This window comes from Octopus bimaculoides, chromosome 10 (assembly GCF_001194135.2).
Source record: "Octopus bimaculoides isolate UCB-OBI-ISO-001 chromosome 10, ASM119413v2, whole genome shotgun sequence".
NCBI lineage: Eukaryota > Metazoa > Mollusca > Cephalopoda > Octopoda > Octopodidae > Octopus > Octopus bimaculoides.
In genome coordinates, this window is record NC_068990.1 from 88,573,837 (window position 1) to 88,596,879 (window position 23,043).

General features: G+C 34.7%; 1 protein-coding gene across 1 annotated transcript in view; it reads left to right on the forward strand.

Moving 5' to 3' along the window:
• LOC106869390 (uncharacterized) overlaps positions 1-23,043 on the forward strand; it is a 206,146-nt gene that overhangs the window by 9,249 nt on the left and 173,854 nt on the right. The window contains exons 8-20 of the mRNA XM_052970991.1: positions 166-336; positions 1,770-2,009; positions 3,315-3,548; positions 4,919-5,086; positions 6,744-6,980; positions 8,313-8,546; positions 10,727-10,897; positions 12,038-12,208; positions 15,070-15,309; positions 16,034-16,267; positions 18,193-18,363; positions 20,832-21,071; positions 22,674-22,907. Of these exons, the coding sequence (XP_052826951.1) occupies positions 166-336; positions 1,770-2,009; positions 3,315-3,548; positions 4,919-5,086; positions 6,744-6,980; positions 8,313-8,546; positions 10,727-10,897; positions 12,038-12,208; positions 15,070-15,309; positions 16,034-16,267; positions 18,193-18,363; positions 20,832-21,071; positions 22,674-22,907 (2,745 nt within the window). The remainder of the gene's footprint in view (positions 1-165; positions 337-1,769; positions 2,010-3,314; positions 3,549-4,918; positions 5,087-6,743; positions 6,981-8,312; positions 8,547-10,726; positions 10,898-12,037; positions 12,209-15,069; positions 15,310-16,033; positions 16,268-18,192; positions 18,364-20,831; positions 21,072-22,673; positions 22,908-23,043) is intronic.

The window sequence follows — 23,043 nt, forward strand, 5'->3', positions numbered from 1 at the left end:
TGTGTGTGTGTGTGTGTGTGTGTATTTGTATTTGTATCTATGTGCAAATTACTTCAATTCGGTTCACTGAATATCTTTTGTCTTAAATGTGTCATTATCTCCTCATTTTCACCCTCTTCCTGACACATACTCACAAATGATATCAATTTCTCTTTTCAATTTCAGCTTTCGCAAATATTAACTGCGGGCTTCCCAAAGATATTGTTGGTACATCAAAGTCCTACAAAACCACTGCATATAAATCTGAAGTACTCTATACTTGCTCAGATGGAGTACAACTAAAGTCAATATGTCAAAAAGACAACAAATGGACTCCAGTAACGTCTTCTTGTAAAGGTAACATAAATAGCTTCTCTCCTGTTGTCTCTCTTTAAGTAATTTTCTTAAATTATTGTGTTAAATGTCTTCACCAAAAGAAGACTGGCTGATTCCATTATTATTTCCAGTGTTTGCAGCTGGTGAGAAGGAGAGGGAAGTTATCTTCAGACCAGAGACTTCTCCAAATACTTGCAATGTAGTGGATTCCATTGATATTACCATAGAGCCTGATAATACTATTAAATTGAGTGATGGATTAAGTTTGCTGACCAAGAAATTGAAGTCTAGAGACTTATCACCAGTTAGCTTCCAAAATGTTTCCATCCATTAATTTTCATCCACAATGTTAATATATATGTTACAGTAGGAAACATTCATATTAACCCAGAGTTGCTCAGGCTGGGCAAGAACCACTTTAATCTCACATATTTAGGAGAGAAGATGACCTGAGAAATTCATGGCTAAATGGTTTCTGCCATGGATAGCTTATTAAAACATATAAATATTTTCGAATTGTAATCAATTATGTATTCTTTTGTTCATGACTAAACATAATTAGAGAAAGAGATTGTGATATTCATGTCTTTCTCAAGGGCACTAAATGTCTATGTAACATGAACTGATCATTGACTCACACCACTCAATCCAAATTTATACTAAAAGAACAACTATGGAAAAATACTCAGAGTTACTTCCTCTATGGAAAACAAATAGTAAAATAAAGATATTGTGATCAACTGTAATTTTACCGTGATTGATCATTAAAATGGATAGTCTAATAAATAAATTCAGAAGAGACAACCTTATAAATATGAATTGCCTTTTTCTTCCTATCACTGAAAGTTTAAGTTTGGTGAATTTACTACATATTCATATTTACTACATATTCATATTTATTTACTAGATGAAGATGATAGTCAAATCATTTTAGTTTTCCAAGACAAAACACTATAAAATCAGTAGAGCGACTAGCCATATTTAGTTATGTACTTTTACATTCTAGGCTCAAATCCCACCAAGATGTACTTCACTTTTCATACTTCTGAGATTGATTAAACAAGCACTATTCAAGAACAGAGGTTGATAATTTTTTGTGTATCCTCCCTGCAGGATCTGTAGCCTTGTGTTTAAGTTAGGAACCATTATCATTAATATTGGAGACTTCAACAATGATTATGATTATTCTTGATAATAAGGGTAATGTATTGACAGAATCATTCAAGCATCAGACAAAATATGTTGTGGTATTTGTTCTGGCAATTTTATTTCTTAGTTTAAATCTCGTTGATGTGAACTTTGCCCATTTTAAGTTAATAAAATAAGACATCAGTCAAGTGTAGGGACTAATTTAATTGACCAGTACTTACCTAAAGATTTGGCTTACTTTTTATGTTAGAAATTATTGTAATTGTTGTTATTTTTCATTAGCCTAAATTTTGCTTTAACTTTAGATCCTCAGCTCCATTTTGTGAAAATAAAAGATGCTGCTCTGGATGTACCTGGGAAAACATTGTTGGATAAGGAAGATGTAACAGCAGATGAATGTGCAGAAAAATGTCTGTCTGATGAAAGCTGTTTATCATTTGAAATAAATAAAAAAAATAGAAAATGTTACTTATCAGAGAAATCTGCAGCTACCTCCAAGAAATTAAAGGCAGACAAAGACAAAGATTACTACCATCGATTAAAGCGTAATTATTCTTTGTATTTTATTATTGGAATTCTCTTTTCCATTATTTCTGAAATTTGTGATTCCATTTGTACTTTCAAACCATATAGACCCCAATTTCTGTAAAGACATTAACAGGTTTACCTATAAGGCCAGATATACACACATTCTAGAAATAAGCAATATTAAGAAATGTAAATACTGTTAAGATATTCTCATACAACTTTTATTCACCTTGAACAAGATTTTGCAACCTTCATTCTCAGTGAATCTTTCTGGTATTTGGTCATACCACGTTTTTGGTCTTTATGGGCCATAATTTCCACAAAGCTCCCAATGTATCATTCTTGCCACATAGTTATGTCCTTTGTATTTGCATTGGGCTAATTTCAGGCTTTCACTAACAATGCACCGTATTGTTTAACCCTCTCACTACACATTCTGCATTTGTCACTTTCAGTTGTGTTGTCAGTTCTGTACTTCACATTGTTTGTCCTCAATGCTTGTTCTAGTGCCATGCATATGAGTGCTTTGGTTTCTATCTTCTGGTCACTCCTCCACATCCAGAACAACTGGTCTTCTGTAACTGTCTTCGAGGAATTTGTATATTTTGCAAACTGACTATACATTTTGCCCCATGCTATTTCATTTTCTTCTTTTTTTTTTGTATTCTTTTCCTCTTTATGTTTCTTCCTTTACACTATTATCACTTTTGATGATGCCAAACTTCACATATTTCAGCAATGGTTTTATTGCATTTTTTACATACCACCCCAAGAGTTGTTTTCCTCTACTTCAACAAAATCCTGACAACTGATCAAACATCTCCCATTATTATTATTATCATCTTTCAGCATAAGATACATTTCTAAGAATGAATACGTATTCTTGTGCACCAGGACACATATGTAAAAGCTCACCTGTATGTTTCAGTTGGAGGTAATCCATTTGTACATCTGTCTTCTGATGATCTGTTTTTCTTTAAGACTGAATGGCCATAGCTAGCACATGATATGTTTAAGGTATTGTCAACCCTACAAATATACACCATGAGAGGAGATGTGTACAAATATATTGTCTGCACCCTATGTATTGAGACAAGCTTTTAAAAGAAGTTAGAAAAATGTTCTATAACATAGATGAAGTCTGATTAAGATATCATTTTGTAGATCAGTTATTAGTTTATTAATAGAACATCAAATTAAAAAATCATGCACCACATGCTTTTCAATATTCAATATATGTGTGTGATGCATGTGATGTGTATTTGGGATTAAGTTGGTGGATGACTATAAAATATATTTCTTGTGTTTTTCTTCCCTTCCAGTTGATGACAAGCCTTTCATGATGAAAAAAGTTAGCATACCAAAGAAAACTAAGATAGAAGAGCTTCAGGATATGAAATTAAAGGAGTGTGACGAAGCTTGCAGTCAATATGCAGGATGTAACTCTTATCAGTACAATAAGAAAAAGAAGATATGTGATCTGAGTAATGTGACTCAGTTGAGTGATGAACTTAAACCCAACAATGGAAGCTGGGACATATACATAGTTAACCCAGGTTAGTAGAATGTTTCCACCTTATTTGTTGCATGCATGTCTGTGTGCATTTATATACACACATATGTATGTGTGTATGTAAGGCAGATGTTAAAGGATGATCATGATATCAAGGGTTTATATACAGGGATTTCACATAACGAAGGACTTTGTATAATCAAACACTTCCTAGACCTTCGACCTAACCCCCAACCTGACACCTCCACACTTCTTTGTCTGGCTGAACTTGTTCTCTCCCTCAACTGCTTCTCATTCATGGGGTATTTTTATTAACAATTCTTGGGAGTGGCCATGGGAATGAGAATGGGCCCTATCTATGCGAACCTATTTGTTGGTTATACTGAGGCCCAAATATTCTCACAATTCACTGGTCCCACTCCCGAACTATATGGTTACTATATTGATGACTGTATCAGTGCAACCTCACACTCCTGCAAACAACTAGACTCTTTCTTCTCTTTTGTCTAATCCTTCCATCCTGCCCTCAAATTCTCCTGCACAATTTCCAACACTTCCGTTGCATTTCTCAACATTTCAATCAACATACACCACTCTGCTCTCACTACCTCTATCCACTACAAACACACCGACTCACACTCATAGCTTAACTTCTCCTCCCACCCTATCCACACCAAGCTCTCCATCCCTTTCTCCCAATTAGCTCCACTCATAGCTTTCCACTTCATCCTTCATAGATATCCCCTCACCACTATCCATACAGCCCTTGTCAGAGTACATTCTGTGGACCATACCTCTGCTTTCTCACCCCACACCTACCCTGCCGTTGCCTGTTTCTTTTTCACTTTGCTTCTCTCTATATATCTCTCTCTAGCTCTAAGATTTATAACTTATTTTATTATTTTATATTTATATATTTTACATTTTTTCCTATTTATTGTTGTCCATTTTAGTTATTCCTTTCTCTTTTCATTGATTACAGGCCTCTTTTTTTTTTTTACTCCTCTCCTTTCTGTCTGTTTTTTTTTTCAGGCATTTGCTCTCTATCTACTTCTCTCAGCATACTTCTAACAACTGTACAACTTCACACGTTTGATCTCTAATATAATGCAATGAAATTTTCCCTTGATGATCTGTTTGTGGTTTGGCATCCAGTTGTGCTTGGAACATTCAATTTAAGTAACCACAATAGTTAAGTGTACAAGGGGAAAAAATGATATAAAATTGTGTTTATCATAATTTCTCCTACATTTGCCCTGTGTATCATAACCAGTTTACTATGCTGTGTGTATGAAAATGATTCATTTTATTTTAGTTAATATCTTTTATTCTAAATATGTAATTATCTCCTCATTCTCCCCTTCTTTCTAACATATACTCACAATTGACATCACTTTCTTTTATCAATTACAGTTATCACAAAAATTAACTGTGGACCACCAAAAGATGTTGTTGGTGCATCTAAATCCTACAATACTACTACCTATAAATCTGAAGTGATCTATACTTGTCAAAAAGGAGGAATATTAAAAGCAACATGTAAAGAGAACAGGAAATGGGCTCCAGTAGTATCTTGTAAAGGTAATGTAAATAGGGTGTTTCTTTTTGACTCTGTCTCGGTAATTTTGTTTTAGCTTTAAGTTCCAAGTTTATGTCAGAGGAAGTCTGACTTTGTCCGTGACAATTTCCTTTGTGTTTGTGATCGGTAGGAGGGTGAGAGCTAGTTATCCTCAGACCAGAGATTTTCCTAAATGCTTGCAACACAATTTATTTCATTAAAGATATTTAAGAGCCAGGTAATGGTAATAATTTGGTTGATGAGTTAAGTCTTCACCAAAGAACAGAAAGTAACGAAGAGCGTTCTCTCCTTCAGGCTTCTGCTAGTCTCTATCCACTAAACTTCATCTACAATGTTTAGTTGTGAATCAGAATTTTAGCAACACAGCCACAAGTCTACAGAATATGACATTCTTAAGTACACTTATTACTTCCAGGAATATACCTCAGCTCAGTTTTGGAGTTTTTCTCTTAATTTTTAATTTAACTTTTCTCATCCAATCTTTATTTCATCCTCTGAAACACTGTACAATACAATGCACTGAATTTTTATTTACTAGAATTCAACAATCATGCAAGACATCCATTCCACCATCCTAAATCGTAATGAGACAAATAATAAAAGTGGTTTCTGATGGCAAAAGAGTCAGTACTTTTCTATAGAAAAATGCTAGTCATTATCCTTACATCCAATGCTTGGCTGCTGTTTTGTGTTGTTGACCCACCCCCTTACAAGAATGAAAGGTAAAGTTAGCATCGGCTGGATTTCAACTGCAAACATGAAAATGCTGAATACATTCCATAAAAAAATCTCTTCCAAAGCTTTAATTAGTATACATGTATATATTTAATATAAAAATGAGAATGATGATGTGATTTTCTAGAGTGTTGAAGAATCTTTATCTAAAACTAATTGAAGAAACCCACTGTCAAAGACCACCATGAACTCCAAGAAGTGCCCTCTCCATTTAATATTCTTTGACCAACAGGTTTTATGCACTGTGGGACCCATTCACCCTCAAGTCACTTTCAATAATTTTCTTTGAGGAGAATATCTTCCCATCCACCCTCATCTTCTTTACAAGTGAAACTTTAAAAATACAGATTAGGGATTGACTAAAGAAGAAAGTCCCCATTGTCAGACCCTTGAACCACATCCATCACCTAACTTCTTTTGCTATAGCTAGCAGACAGAGGAAAAGGAACTTTTCTGCTTGGTTAAAGGAGGATGTGAGGCAATCATAATGATGGACTTGAATGACAGCTGGATCTGTCTCACACATGATATCTGCTGTTTGACATGAATTTACGAGTCAATAATGCCTGGACACTGAACAAGTGCATATAAAATTAATTTGTTCTACTGTGAACATCTTGAACAGCACTGCCTGTTAGAACTTCTATGACTACATTTTATTTTGGTTTCATAGACCAATTTGATAACACTACCAAGGGCTCCAGAAAGTTTCCCATAGTATTCCATGGTCAAGAAGTTTTTTGAAACAAACTTCCTACCTTATTCTCATCAAACCCCAGAATATCCCTGAGAATATCAATGATCTTCCCCTCAGTTAATCTTCTATAGATTACATTGCCCAAGTTTTTGTTCATTTTTCTTCATTAGAAATTATTGATGTTGTTTTTGTTGTTTACATTTATCTCAATCTTACTTTAATTCCAGTTACTAAGAGCAAATTTTTGAAAGTAAAAAGTGCAATGTTGGATGTACCTGGAAAAACTTTGTGGAGAAAGAAAAATGTAACAGCAGAAGCCTGTGTAGAAAAATGTTCATCTGACACAAATTGTTTATCATTTGAAATAACTAAAGGAAGTGGAAGATGTTACTTATCGAAGGCAACTGCAGCTTCCAACAAGAAAATAAAAGAAGCCAACAGAGATTACTACCAACGAGTAGATCGTAATTATTCTTTGTGTTTCTCTTTACCTCATTTTCTGAAATTTGTGATCCATTTGTACTTTGTAGTTTATAGAAAACCATTTCTGTAAAGACATTGATAGATTTATCTCTAGGGACAAACATAAACACATTCGTGAAATAAGAAATTTTGGGAACTATAAATACTATTAAGTCATTCTCATAGAGCATTTGTTTATCTTGAACACTTTTCTGCAATATGTTTTCAATCATTTCAAAAATAGGTATTTTAGACACATCTTGCAGTATTACAAGGTGTTAGCTGGAATTGGATTTAGTAAGAAGTCAATAAAAAATTAGCATTCTCCACCTCCATAGTTGAAGGCTGTAAGAAAGAAGAAATGTGAAGTGATTTTTTAGTCACAGACCTGCATTATTATTAGGAGTTTTACAAAACATCTATATCAACCAACGAAATGGTGCAGGTGCTGAACATTGTGCGGGGACCCAATCACTAGGACCTGCTCTGCTCTGTGAGCTGTATTTCCACCTACCAAACATGCTCCCTTCACATTTAGAAATCAGTTCGTCTTGATGCAGCTGTACTCATCCATATGCATCACATAAACATACCAGTGCAGCCCTCTCTCTTGTACACATCTGATGCCTTGTATACCCAACTTTTCTCTCAGATCACTTGCACTCTGTTGTACATGAACACTAACGTTACCCATCCTGCAGAGCATGCTGGCTTCATTTCTTTCAAGCTTTCACGCATTCTCAGATGTCACAGCCCATGTCTCACTGCCATGTAACATAGCTGTTCATACACAGGCACCATACAATCTATCTTTCCCACTGAGGAAGAGGCCTTGTGTTACTAACAGAGGTAGTAACTCTCAGAATTTTGCCCAGTCCAATCTTTTTCTTGCAACTATGCATTCAAAACTACTTCCTCCGCTGCTAACTTTGTGACCTAAGTAATGTAGATAATACATTTGTACACCCCTCTTCTGATGGTGTGCTTTTGCTTAAGATTAAAGGATCATCTTTTGAACTATGTTTAGATTCGACAAAAGCACACCATTAGAAAATAAGGCACAAATGGATTACATGCAACTTAAATTTTGAAACAATGTTTCAAATGAGCCTCAAGATGTTCTACATTCACATTAATTCTGACTTAATTGTCATTTTGTGCATCAATTATTTGTTTATAATACAGGCATGTCCAACCCATGCCTGCATGGAAAACGAATGTAAAATGTTTATGATGATGATAACCATTTAAAACAAATTATGCAACAGATGTTATATAATATTTAATATGTGTGTGAATATAAAATGTCTTTCTTTCATTTCTTCTTTATCTAGCCGATGATGATGTTTTTACATTTAAAAGAACTGCCATACCAGGGCATGATTCACCTGATCGGATTAAAGGAATCAGTTTAAAGGAGTGTGATCGTGCTTGTCTTCAAATTCCAGGATGTAAATCTTATGAGTATCATGAAAAAAAAAAATTCTGTAATCCATCTAATGAGACTCACCTGACTTATGACCTTAAACCCAACAAAGATGGATGGGATATACATATCATGAACCCAGGTCAGTGGAGTGTAATTCATTTATTTCACGTATCTGTATGCATGTGTGTGACAGTTTGTTTATAAAACACACATACAGATGTAGATCAGTTTAAAGGAATCCTGTAGCTTGTTAGCATCCTGTAGCTTGTTAGCATCAAATTCCACGTTGAGTACTGATGCAAATATCAAGTGTGTTATGAAATAAATACACATATGAGTTTTTCTACTTTGGAAATGTGCTGTATTTAACTGCATTTGTTCATTATTATTATTGATATGGCAGTTTGACCAAGGGAGCCCAACAGAGTAAGAACCAGATTTAAAAATGGGTACTGGATTCAGTTTATGTGTGTGTAACATAATCCCAAATTTAAAAGAGTGGGATAGGTAATATGTAAGCTACATACATTTCTTAACTAGCTGAAGTTCATTACGTAAGTATTATGTAACAAACTATTTACTTATATAAATTGGAAGACAACACACTAGAAGTCCACTGCAATCTATACTTAACATTTTTTAAAAAGACTTTTAATGCCTGAATACATACCCCCTTATTCTCCAGAATGACACCAATTTTTTCTTTTCTCTTTCCATTCCTTTTCTTTCTCCTTTTCTTCCTACTCTTTGACCCTTAACCACACCCACTCTATCCATTATTTCAGTTCCACCTTACACCAAAACATTCAGTGCTTTTTTAAACTTGCTTTCTTTGTTTTGTTTTGTTTTTTGTTATTGACTTTACTATCCATTTAGAATTCCTCAGCAATGCAAATTTCACTGAGAACCTTTGAATGTCATATATTGAATAGTTTCTCTCAGACAGCACCTGGGAAACAAAAGCAACAAGAATAAATACATAAACCTAGTACTGAAAAGCAAAGAGAACAGTATCATGTATCTCAGCAGTGATCTCTGCAAGAAGCAATCTCTTCATAACCCAAAAGAATCTGACTAACATACTTCAAAGAAGTCCCAGATGTGAAGCACACAGCACACCAAAAAAAAAAAAGGCTATGCTTGTGTGTATTTCTTGAAGACTTAAAGAAGACAGAAATATTGACATGAAATGCAGCCTTCTTGGACTCATGACCACTACATAATGTCACACTTCAAAGCTTATTTGTTTGCTATATGTACTGAATACACCTCTATCCAAAGGCTGTATGGCCCTCATAAGACATTCATCTCTTAGCTTGCTTAGTGACTATAAAATCAAAGAGCATGTGACCATGATTAAGGCTTTCTCTAAGTTGATCAATGCTAAATAACATCACACTTCGAAGCCAAGAGAAGGTGATTGATACAAAATACCCAATAAATAAAAGAAGCAGGGAAGCCATTGGAAACTCAACGTGCAACAAGACATGTCAATTATGTCATATTTCTGTGGAAAACATCACAAATCTGATCAACAATTAACCAAAAATGTCAACAATGTACTATTTCCTAATGTGACATGATGTTGTAACTAACACAATATATAATGCTATCTGAAAACAAGAATGTTCCTGGATGACTACTGAGGATCCCTCTATAATCAAATATATGCACAAGCATCAATACAAGGAGAATTGCTGGAACATTACCTTCAAAATTTCTAGCAAACTAGATAGTGCTGTTTGAGAGGGATAAGAAAAAGCATGTACAGTTATAGACATCAGCTGCCTCACTCGTGAACATCTCTTCAAAAAATTAAAGCGAAAGTGAATAACTATGAACAACTGGTTTGAAACTTCAGCTTTTATACCTATCCTGACTACAAATTCACATTTATACCATTCATAACTGGTGCAATTGGTCTTGTGAATAAATGCCTACATGAGATTCTAGATGAGTTACAGTTTTCAGAAGAAAGAAATCAACCAGCTAATACACATGTTACAAATATAATCTGGAAGTGGAACAGTGAAAATATGCAAGACGTTCATAAAGTTCAGAATATAAATTTGTTTTCATCTCCATTCCAACAATGGAGCTTTGTATGTTCCTAGGAACCAGCTTCTTCCTTACAGGAAGTCTTCACATAATTAAGAATAGTAGAAAACTACAAATATACACGTGTTTCTATGTGTGAGCAAATTTCTTCTATTTGATTCATGCAATATGTTTTATTCTAACATTGTTATTATCTCCTTATTGTCACCCTTCTCCTAACATGTACACATCATTGATATCAATTTTTGTTTTCAATTCCAGTTTACAGCAAAATAAAATGTGGACGACCAAGAGACATTGCTGGTGTATTGATGTCCTACAATTCCACCACCTATAGATCTGAAGTGACCTACACATGTCCAGACAGAGAAGAACTGAAGTCAAAATGTGAAAAGGACCGAAAATGGACTTCAGTAGACTCTGTTTGTGAAGGTAAGGCAAATAGCTTCCTTCTTGCGGTTTCTGTCTATGTAATTTTGTTTCACCTTGTGCTAAATGTCTTAGTCAGAGGAGGGCTGGCTCACTCTATAGCAATTTCCACAGTGATTGTGGATGGTAGGAGGGAGAAAGGAAGCTGTCCTCAGATCAGGGAACTCATCAAACAGAGTAGACATCATTTATTCTACCCAAGGGCCAGGTATTAAATTGGATGATGGATTAAGTCTGCCAGCCAAATAGGATAAGTGTGGAAGTTTCTTCCCCCAGCAAGTTTCCACGTAACTTTCATCTACCAAATTTCGTCCTCAGTTGTAGAGCAAATTTTTAACCAAAAAACCAAGACTAGTAACTCTTCCATGTTGAAAGAACAAGCTGTTCAGCATGAGTACCAATATCTTATCACCAAAAATGCTGTGGTGAGAATTGTACATATTGGGTATAAGAACAGTATTACCCAAATAAATATTTGGATACAGTTATCTAGAATAACCCTTCATAGAATTATTGATGAATAACCCTTCATACATACATACAGTGTGGGATATATAACACACTGCCTAGGTGCCAAGCTTGGGAAATTAGGCTTCTCAAAACCAGAAACGAGAAAGCTGATTCAAAGACAACAGATCCAATCCATCACTGGAACTGTAAAAATTTGTAAAACTTTTCAGAAGTTTATCATTTAAGTATATATGAGAATGTCTAGATATGGAACTATATGCATGAGATTGTACACATAAAACAAAACATACAAGTCTGCACATATACATACATACCCTACTGTTGATGTTGAAATTCCAATGAAGGAATTTTTAATCAAGCAGTTATACATTCAGAATATCTTCCTTCACTGCTAATTAGGTCACCCATGTAACAGACACTGTCTACAACTTTTAGGGAGTCTCCTGAAAAATCCAATTCCTGTGCGTTCTTAATGTTTATTGTTCCTGCACATCTGACACTTAAAAAGACCATTTTCTCTGTTAAACTACCTGTAATTACACTGCACTTCTGATGTGTGCATATCTTACACTGAGTACACCATATGGAATTCCAACCAACACCTACTTATTTAGCAGGGCACACACATAAAATAGATGCAACATAGATGTCAATTTCTGTTTTCAATTTCAGTTTTTAAACACATTGACTGTGGAAATCCAAAAGACATTGCTGGTGCAACAAAGTCCTATGACACCACCACCTATAAATCTGAAGTGACCTATACTTGCCCAGAGGGAGAAAAACTAAAGTCAACATGTGAAAAGGACAACAAATGGACTCCAATTGTGGAAACCTGTAACGGTAACATAAGTAGCTTCTTTCTTGTGCAATTTTGTTTTAGTTTTGTGTTAAATGTGTTTGTCATAGGAAGACTGACTGAATACATTGCAAGTTCCTCAGTGGTTGTGGTTGTTGGTGGGGGAGAACTAGTTATCCTCAGACCAGAGATCTCACAAATGCTTACAACAATGTGGACATAGTCAATTCCACTCAAGGCCAGGTAATGGTATTAAACTGGATGATGGATTAAGTCCACCAACCAAGAGCTGGAACTATGGACAGTTTTTTCTCTCTTACTCTCTTCCACATTGTTCACATCCACCAAATTTCTTCTTCAAGTCTTAGCTGTGAAGTGAATTTTTAACCATGCAGAAATAACTCTACCTTATACCTTATGTTTGACAAGTAAACTTATTACTTCCATAGCTATACTACAGCACATTTTGATAGATTTTCTCTTAACTTCTAACAGGAAATTTCTTTGCCATACTTTGTGCTATCATCCAGAACTCTGTAAATATAATGTCTGAGTTTTTCTTTACTAGAATGTAGCAATCCCCTGATACAGACTTCTGATGCCCTTGTTATCTTTCAGTCAACTACCTATAATTATACTACTACTAATAACAACAATGGTTTCTGATTTAGGCACAAAGCAGTAGTTTTTAATGGATTGCATTTAGCCAAAACCATGACCATTGCTAATTGCCTGGCACATTGTTTTATTCAACCGCGCAAGATTGAAAGCTCTTGGTTTAATTTGAACTGATGGACAAAAGAGCCTGATTACTTATTGTAATGCATTTCTTGTAATACTCTAATTAGTACCCATCATCATCATCATCATCATCATCATCATCATCATAATGAACAACATTATCATTATTAACATCATTATTTAGCACCTGTTTTCTATGCTGGCATGGGTTGGACAGTTTGATAGTGTCCAGTGAACTGAAGAGCTGCATTAAGCCCAATGTTATCTTTGACATGGTTTCAATGGCTGAATACCATTCCTCAGACTAACCACTATAGAGTGTGTACTGGGTCCCTTTCCTTGGTACTAGTAAGGTCACCAATAACTTGCAGGACAAAATTAAAAAAAGGGAAAGCAAAAAGACCCCTCAGCTGAGTGAGAGTGTATTTGAGAGAGTGGGAGGTAGATTTGTGCCATGTATTTAAGGCTAAGGTATGATAGAGTGACAAGCATAGGTATCTTACTATAGAGGAGATACACAGCTACTCTATATTACATGCTGATGGGTAAGAGCAGGAGTGTCAAACTTAATCACACATGGGACCAAAACTCAAAGCACACTTTAGGTCGCAGGCCGAACATGATAAACATCTATTGAACAGACTAAAACTTTATGAACATGAACATGTATTGAAACAGATGGTATATAATTTTATTCCAAAAGTAAATTAACTTTAATTTAAATTACTTAAAATATTTTACTCTGCATGAAAATATCTTTTGTCAAAATTATAAAAATTTAAAATAAGAATAAGTTGCAAAAAAAAACAAAAAGAAAATATAAATAAAATATGTGCTTCTTAGTGAAAATTAAAATAATAAATCAAAACTTTCAATTTTCTTTACCCAATTCTGTCCAAGCTACATACTTGGCATCTTTTCTTGGCAACATGTTCATTGATGTTTGGGGCAAGGTTCTGTGTTGTTGAGACTCTTGGGATGGATTGCAAGTGTTCATCTGTGAGATGACTCCTATGTGACGTTTTATTCATCTTCATCACAGAGAACAGCTGTTAGCACAGATATGTGCTTCCAAACAAAACAGCGTTCAAGCTACATGTAAATGGAGCTGGGGCATTGCTTTGGGTATGAAGCAAGTGAACTGTACGGGTCCCACAGTGTCATACTTTGTTTTTAATGTCCCATTACACTGCAGTTCTATCAGCTCCATTTGAATCTGTACAAGTGCAGTTTCCACATTCACAGCAAATGGGTTGCGAAGCAGCTTGAAATTATTTTTCCTTGCTTCAAAGTCACTAAAGCACCATGAGAATTCAGTGTGAAGCACTCTCAATTTGTCTGCAAAGTGTTGCTTTGGGAACACCGTAGCACTGACTTGGCTCAACATTACTTGGCAACAGGGAAAGTGAGACAAATCTTTGAAAAACATTGGATGGACGAAATGAAAATGTGTCTAGTTTTAAGAACACTAGTGACAGCAGAGCATGAGAAGTATAGTAACTTCATACTGCCAAAAGAAGTATCCAACATAAATTTCACCAACACAGTTCACATTTTGGTTGTGAAATTCAGAAAAGAAAGCCTTGTGAAGGTAATCACTTACTTTTTTTCATCTCATTAAAAGTAAAATCACTAGATGATGATGGATGCTATTCCAAGCAAAACTTTGCTAAATAGTAAAGTGGTAAGTTACATCCTTTTACATTCTCAGTTCAAATCCAAACAAGATGTGCTTCAGCTTTTATAATTCTGAGTTTGATAAAACAGGTATTAGTCAAGTTCTGAGGTTGATTTATTTTCATTTATATTTACTGCTCAATGTGTGGCCTTGATTATGTGTTAGGAACCATTATCATTAATATTGTTACCATCAATAATAATTATAATTATTTTTGTTGTTAAGGGTAATAGGTTGACATAATCATTTGAGCCTCAGACACACTGTGTTGTAGCATTTGTTCTGGTTCATTAGCTTCAGAGTTCAAATGCTGCTGATGTTAACTTTACTCTTCCAGGGCCAATGAAATATGATACTAATCAAATGTAGAAGGAAATTTCATTCATCAATTCCTACGTCAGTTTTGTCTTAATTTCTATGATGGAATATCATTTATTTTGTTGTAGGTGTTATTGTTTATTGGTTTCAATTTTGTTTTAATTCTAGATCCTCAGATCCATTTTGTGAAAGTAAAAGGTGCAGCTCTTGATGTACCAGGGAAATTATTGTGGAAGAAAAAAAAAGTAACAGCAAAAGCCTGTGCAGAAAAATGTTTGTCAGACAAAAAATGTTTATCATTTGAAATAAATACAGAAAATGGAAAATGTTTCTTATCAAAGCAAACTGCAAGTTCCTCCAAGAAAATAAAGAAAGTCAAGAACAAAGATTACTACCAACGAGTAAAATGTAATTATTCTTAGTATTTTATTAATGAAATTATCCTCTTCTCTTCTTCTGAAATTTGGGATTGCATTTGAATTTCTTGGATGTCACATTCATTGAAAGCATGTGAAATAACATGGAAAAGAAAAAAAAACCTACGAAACAAAACTCCATTGCTGGAAAACTCACACTCCCTCAGTGAGCCAACAGGTCATGGGTACTCTAGTAATATAATATAAATATATAAACAAAATCACAAATGTAAATGTTTCCTAACTTTCATCTAATTTGGTTTTACATTCAGATTAATTGCTATTTTTTTTTTTCTTTATTTCAGTTGTTTTTCCACAGATGTATATTTTTATTATGTTTGAGAAATTTATTATGATTAGGAGTGTGCTGCAAAGCACCAATTACAACTGATGAAGTGACTGAGCTGCAGTGTAGAGCAGAAATAAACAGGATTGGATCTGCGCACAATTAAAAGAGAGGTGTACAAATGTATTATCTGCAGCCTTACTATAGAGACAAAGTTTCAAATAAGTCCGAAGATGTTCTACAAATCATATGCATTCTGATTAGAGTGTCCTTTTGCAGATCAATTATTTGTTTATAATAAATTGGCCATTTACAAAATTATGCACCACATGCTTTACAAAATTTAACATATTGTTAGGAAATGTGTGTGCGTGTGCTTGAGTGGGTAGATGTATATGAAATATATTTCTTGTTTTCTATTTTGTTTCAGTAGATGAAGAGCCTGTAATGCTGAAAAAGGTTAGCATACCAAGTAACGCTATTTCAGGACGGCTTAAGGATAAGACCTTAAAGGAGTGTGATAAGGCTTGTCAACAATATATAAGATGTAACACTTATCAGTACAATGCTAAATCTAAGGTGTGTGATCTGAGTAATGTGACTCAGTTGAATGATGAACTTAAACCCAACGATGGAGATTGGGATATATACATAGTTAACCCAGGTCAGTAGAGTGTTTCTATTTCATTTATTGTGTGCATACCTGTATGTATTTACATATACATGTATGTGTGTACGTGTGCATATACATATATACATATCTATCTCTCTATTTATCTAAATATGTATATACATACACTTATATGTATGTATATAGATATATATATATATATAAGAAAAACCATTTTGTAATTGAATATACTGATGCTATATCATCATCATCATCGTTTAATCTAGGAGCTCCAACAAAACCTGTGATAAAGAGAAATAATAATAGTAGAAAGAGGATGCAGAGTATATGGATGGGAAAGCATGGCTCAGATATTAAGGAACAGATGTGTGGCAGCAGAAATGAAAGTCTCACATATTGTGAGAGTGTAGTAGGCTGGCCCAAAAGCACTACAAATGGAGGCACAGTAATGTGGCTATATTCTTCTATTGGAGGCTATGTGAAAAGTACAGCCTGAACAGAACACGGAAATGATATGGACATGAACCAGAAGGAGTGACTGAGAACAAGGAGCATAAGATACTGTGGGATTTTACATTCTGAGAAGTAAAGCAATAATAATGATGATAATAATAATAATAATAATGATAAAGGTGAAAGCCTTTTGAGTGGCAGGTGTCCTGTGGTTGAGCAGCGGAGGCCTGGTCATTATCCAGAGACTGCTTATATATGAAGTCAGAGGCAGAGAAGAAGATGGGATGAAAAGGTAAACCAAACTGTTATTGAATGCTGAATCAGAAGTGAACCCAGTAGAAGGGGGATTCCAACAATGCATGAAAGCAAAATGAAGTAGGACTCTTCAAGATAAGTGAGCAATGTTTAGCCTACCACACAAGTGCAATAAGAACAAAAGTGTGGTTAACAGACATGGAAATTCAAGAGGTAAAAAGGAAAGTAGAAATAGTAATAATACTTCACCGGCAGATAACATGCCCAATGAGGACAGAGAAATGAATGGCATTAGTGAAGACATAGAGCAAAGTGTAAATATAAATGCACTCTCAGCAAATGAAGCAGAAGTAATGGGAAGAGCTATATCACAAGAATACGATGATGAGCAACAAGACATTTTGAGGATGATGTGCCGATATATTAGAGAAGGCCAGGATCAAGCAACCCCCAAACTGAGGTATATTGATCAACACAAACCAGTAGCTGAAGCCAAAAGGATAGATTCTGAAACTAACAAGATTACTTAAGCTGCAACTATGGCTGCTGCAGATAGAGTTGGATACAAAAGAAGAGAGCAGACAGAAGGTAAAGAACCGCACTGGCGTAGACAAATTTGTGAGAAAGACAAGAAAGTTCCTAATGATGCATGAGGCCCATCATTCATGTGCAGACACTGATCACCTACACACAAAGAGAATAAACAGCAGAAGGGGACTGATAAGTGTGGAAGACTACATAACTATCGAACTCAAGAGCTTAACGAGATACCTATCCCAAAGTAAGGAAACTTTGTTAGTGTCAGTTAGGAATGAGGATGTATTGAAAGCAGAGAAAAAAGGGAAAGCAAACGAAGAAGTACAAAAAGGACATGAAGATGCAGTATGCAACAAGGGACTACAAAACCAATTCCATGTAGCCACAACTGAAGTTGCTGGAAACATAGGTGGGATTGGCTGAAGAAAGGGACACCAAAAAAAAGTATGGATTATCTGGTTTTCTAAATCTATCACAGCCCAATTTTGTTAGCCTAGTTTCATTTTCTTCATGGAGCTTACAAGATATTTCACCAGGCTCCTTAACCATTTCCTTTCATGTGATATATGTATGTCTGTATGTGTGTGCAGATGTCTTCAGTTTGTTATACAATCAATATCTTTTATTCTAGATTTGTCCTTATCTCCTCATTCTCCCCCTCCTCCTCCTGACATAGATTCACCGTTGATATCAGTTTTTATTATCACTTTCAGTTATTACAAAAATTAACTGTGGACCTCCAAAAGATGTTGTTGGTGCAAAGAAGTCCTACACTGACACCACCTATAAATCTGAAGTGACCTACACATGTCCAGGAGGACAACAGTTGAAGTCAAAGTGTAAAGATGACAATAAATGGACTCCAGTTGCATCCAATTGTAAAGGTAATGTAAATAGGTTCTCTTTTGCTGTCTCTGTCTAGGTATTTTTGCTTAATTCTTTTATTAAATATCTTTATTAGAAGAAGAATAACTGAATCCATGACAATTTCCATGGTATTTGTGGCTGGTTGAAGTGAGAGAGAAAGTTATCCTCAGAGAAGATAACTTCCTAAATCCATGCAACAGAGTGAACTTAATTAAAGCTATCCAGGGCTCAGATAATGGTATTAATTTGGGTAATAGATTAAAACTGCCAAACAAGAGCAGCAAGTGAGAAAGTGTGTTGTCTCCAGCAGGCTTCTACATAGTTTCCATCCACCAAATTCCATTAGTCATGAAGCAGTTTTTTAATTATGCAGCCATAAGTCCAGACAATACCGCATTCTTGTTATTACCTCAGCTAACCAAGGTAGTTTTTCTCTTAAATTCTAACTTCAGCTTTCTTTCACACTTTGTTTCATCCTCTGAAACACTGCACAACACAATGCACTTAATTTTTCTTTACTAGAATTCAACAATCATCCAAAACTTCTGATACTCTAATGGTCATCCATTCCACCATCCTAAATCATAGTGAGATAAATAATAATACTGATTTCTGATGGAAAAAGAGCCAATGCTTTCCTATAGAAAGATGTTAGTATCATTACCTCCAATATTTGACTGCTATTTTGTGTTGTTGACCCACCCCTTACATGAATGAAATGTAAAGCTAACACGGGCTGGATTTGGACTGGAAACATGAAGAGCCTGAATGCATAACATAAAGTATCTCTTCTAATACTCTAACTAGTATTCATGGATACGTTTAATATAAAAATTAGAATGATGATGAACTCCGCTTGAAAGTTGGATCTTTATCTCAAACCAATTGAAAAGCCTGACTAGCAAAGACTACCATGATCAATTAATATTCGTTGACCTTTAGGTTTTATTCTCTGTGGGACCAATCCACTCTCACATCACTTTCGACAATTTCCCTAGAAGTGAATATCTTCTTCTCCATCCCCATCTTCTTTATAATCAAGTATAATCTGATGCCTGGTTCAACACTGCCGCATGACCCTTTAGGTGGGCGTGGCAAATGTGGTCAAGAATACATGGTCAATGATAAGGTGTCTATTACAGATGCAAACATTCACATTGAGCCGAAGATGCTCTGGTTGGACAGGGATGATATGAATCTCACAAGTGTAGGATGGAGGATGCCATCAACACTTTATGGAATTGCTGTTTCTGTCATGATTTGCTACTTAAGAAATAAAAATCCAAGCTCATTTTAATTAATCATGTACTTATTATTTAGGTACATGGCAAACACAATTAGAGAAAGCTATGAGGTTGTGTGATATTCACATCTTTCTGAAGGGCAATAATTGTCTATGTAAAGTGGACTGACTTAGATTGAGAATCAAACCCAGATCATTGATTCACACCACTCAATTCATATTTATATTAAAAGAACAAGTGGGGAAAAATACTCGCATCACTTTCTGCATGGAAAACAAATAGCCGTGTGTTTATGGAAGTGCATTTACAAGTATGCAAGCTTCTTGTTATTCTTTCTGAAATTTTATTAATGACCTTCTCATTGGTCCACAAAATGTGCACCGATTTTTTGGAGCATAGTCTGCATCTTTTGGAAAGGGCATTCTGTAGTGGTGCATATCTTATTATGTACCAAGTCAGATTACATTTGATCATATTATCTTTAATTTGCCACACAAGTACCAACATCACTGGGATGTCTCTTGGCATGCTAGTAAATGACCATTCACACAATATAGTGGATACAAATTAGCATAACCGTTGACAAATTATTAATCACAGTTTACCTAACTGTATGGATGAATAACCACAATCTCCTCATTCTTAGAAACACCCCACCACACAAGTTACCAACACCACTGTGATAACTCTTACCCCTTGCATACTGCTTCAAGAGAGATAAAAGCCAACTTGGGCCTGTCAATATATATCGCTATCCAAAAGATGAAAACACAACAAACCTACAAGTAACTGCACTGGATATCCTAAACCTGGCATTGATATTTTCTACAGGTTATTAGTTGTTTTATTAGCCAGTGAATGTACATTACCAGAAAACTACCAGGTGTATACCATACAACTTATAAACTACTAACAACATTTATATATAGTTAAGAATTTATTATCACAAATATTGGTAACATCAACAATAATTATAATTATTCTTGCTAATGATGGATGGAAAGAATCTGTAGAGCATCAGAAAAACTATGTTGGGTATTTTTTCTGGACATATATACTTTTGAGTTCAAATCCAGCTAATGTCAACTCTGCCTTTTCAGGCCCATTAAAATAAAAAATAAAAAAAACAGTCAAGTGTAGGAGTCAATTTAATTGATTAACTTCTACCTCAAATTTTTGTCATTTTTCTATGTTAGAAATCATTGTTATTTACATTTGTCTCAATCTTCCTTTCATTCCAGTTTCTAAGATCTATTTTGTGAAAGTAAAAGGTGCAATTCTGGATATACCTGGAAAAACTTTGGGGAGTAAGAAAAATGTAACAGCAGATGTCTGTGCAGAAAAATGTTTGTCTGACAAAAATTGTTTATCATTTGAAATAAAGGGAGAAAGTGGAAAATGCTATTTATCACAGGAAACTGCAGCTTCCTCCAAGAAAATAAAAGCAGCCAAAACCAAAGATTACTACCAACGAGTAAATGGTAATTATTCTTTCTGTTTCTATTTTCTAGTTTTGCTGAAATTTGTGATTCCATTTCTATGTCATAATACATTCTGTTCCAATAGAACATCCACTTTTAAGTGGGGTTAGATATTATTTCTTAATATATATATATAGAACTGACAAGTTTATCTATAACCACAGACATAGACATGTTCCTAAAATAAGCAACTTTTGGAACTGTAAATACTATTAGGGCATTCTCGTATTAGAGAGGGAGCACCTTTATTCAATCTTTTATTCAACTTAAATATCTCAATGAACATGACTAGGAACCTTTTATCCTGTATTAGACACCATTTCTCAGGCACACACACAAGTATCACAAGCTTATGAATGTGCATAGGGTTAAAGTTTGTTACTCTTCCAGCATTGTATGTTACAACAGGAAATGCATACACATATCCAGCTTTTATTCAAGATGCCTACTTGTAACTGTCAAAATCCATCAAGCTCTCTGCTGGGAGAACTCTACCTTTTTATGTCAGTGGTATATAGGGCAACTTTCACTCCAACTGATGGTTTCCCAGTAAATTACATGAGATTTACAGCCAGTGATTTCATGGAAATTTCACTCAGCCTATATACTCTTTTAAGTTCATGTACAGGGAAAAGTCCACCTCAGTGTACTGTTTCATTTGGATTCTACCCAGCATAATCTGAAGCTTACTCACCAAATCCTAATCTTTTTCTACCAGAACATTTAATTGCAGTCTTTGTCTTTCTAATCCATAGAAGATGAAAAACACATACACAATGTGTACGTATACAAGTGGGGGAGATGAATATGTGTATGTATAGATATATATATATATATATATATGTGTGTGTGTGATTGCATATGCATATATATGTATAGCTATGTAGTTGTGTATATTTTCTCGTATGTATCTGTATTGTTTTTGAGACTTTCCAATAAGATTTTAGTCAAAGTTAAAAGCTTGTTCTTCAACAAAATATTTACCTTCAAACATTCCTACTTCTCAGCCTACATACATGTAAATGTGCATATATACATGCATACTTTCATATGTTTACGTATGTATTAATATGTGTATTCAAAAGAACTATGTAAGGCCAAATTGATTCACTGTCGCATGAGTGGATCCTTTAGCCAAAAATGAAAGCACCAATTTGGCAGAAAACTCTTGGCACTTTGCTTGCCTAAATGTTATGTACAATTTGTACATAAGGTGTCACAACCAATCATTGTAAGTCCAATTTCTTAGGTGACTAATGAACAACCAGCTGGGAAGAAGGGGATGTGGGCTTTTCTTTAAGATTAAATGGTTTCAACAACACTTGACACATTGGCTAGCCATTTGTTGGTCCGCACTTAGACAATACTAAATTAATCCATTAGAAAAAAGGATATACAAATGATACTCAACTTAAATTTTGAAAGAAGATTTCAAATGGTTTGTTAAAACTCACATGAATTCCAAGTTGTCATTTTGCAGATCAATTATTTGTTTATAATAAATTGTCCATTTAAAACAAATTATGCACCAAATGCTGTATAATATTTAATGTGTTTGGGAGTATAAAATGTTTTTCTTGTTTTCTTTCTTTTCTTTTCTAGCTGATGACGATATTTTAAAATTTAAAAGCACTATCATACCAGGAGAAGATATATTTAAACGGCTGAAAAATGTGACCTTAAAGGAGTGTGACCATGCTTGTCATCAAACTCCAGGATGTAACTCTTATGAGTATAAGGAACGAGTTATGTTCTGTGATCGAAGTAATGTGACTCACTTGACTCGTGACCTTGAACATAACGAAGATGGTTGGGATACTTACGTCATTAACCCAGGTCAGTAAAATGTATTCATTTCATTTTATTATGCATGTGCTTGTAACATGTGTTCGCTCCCGTGTAAAAAAAGAGTTCTGTTACGATGAAGTAGAGAAATTTGAAAAGACAACAAGAAACCGGTTATTTCTCCAAA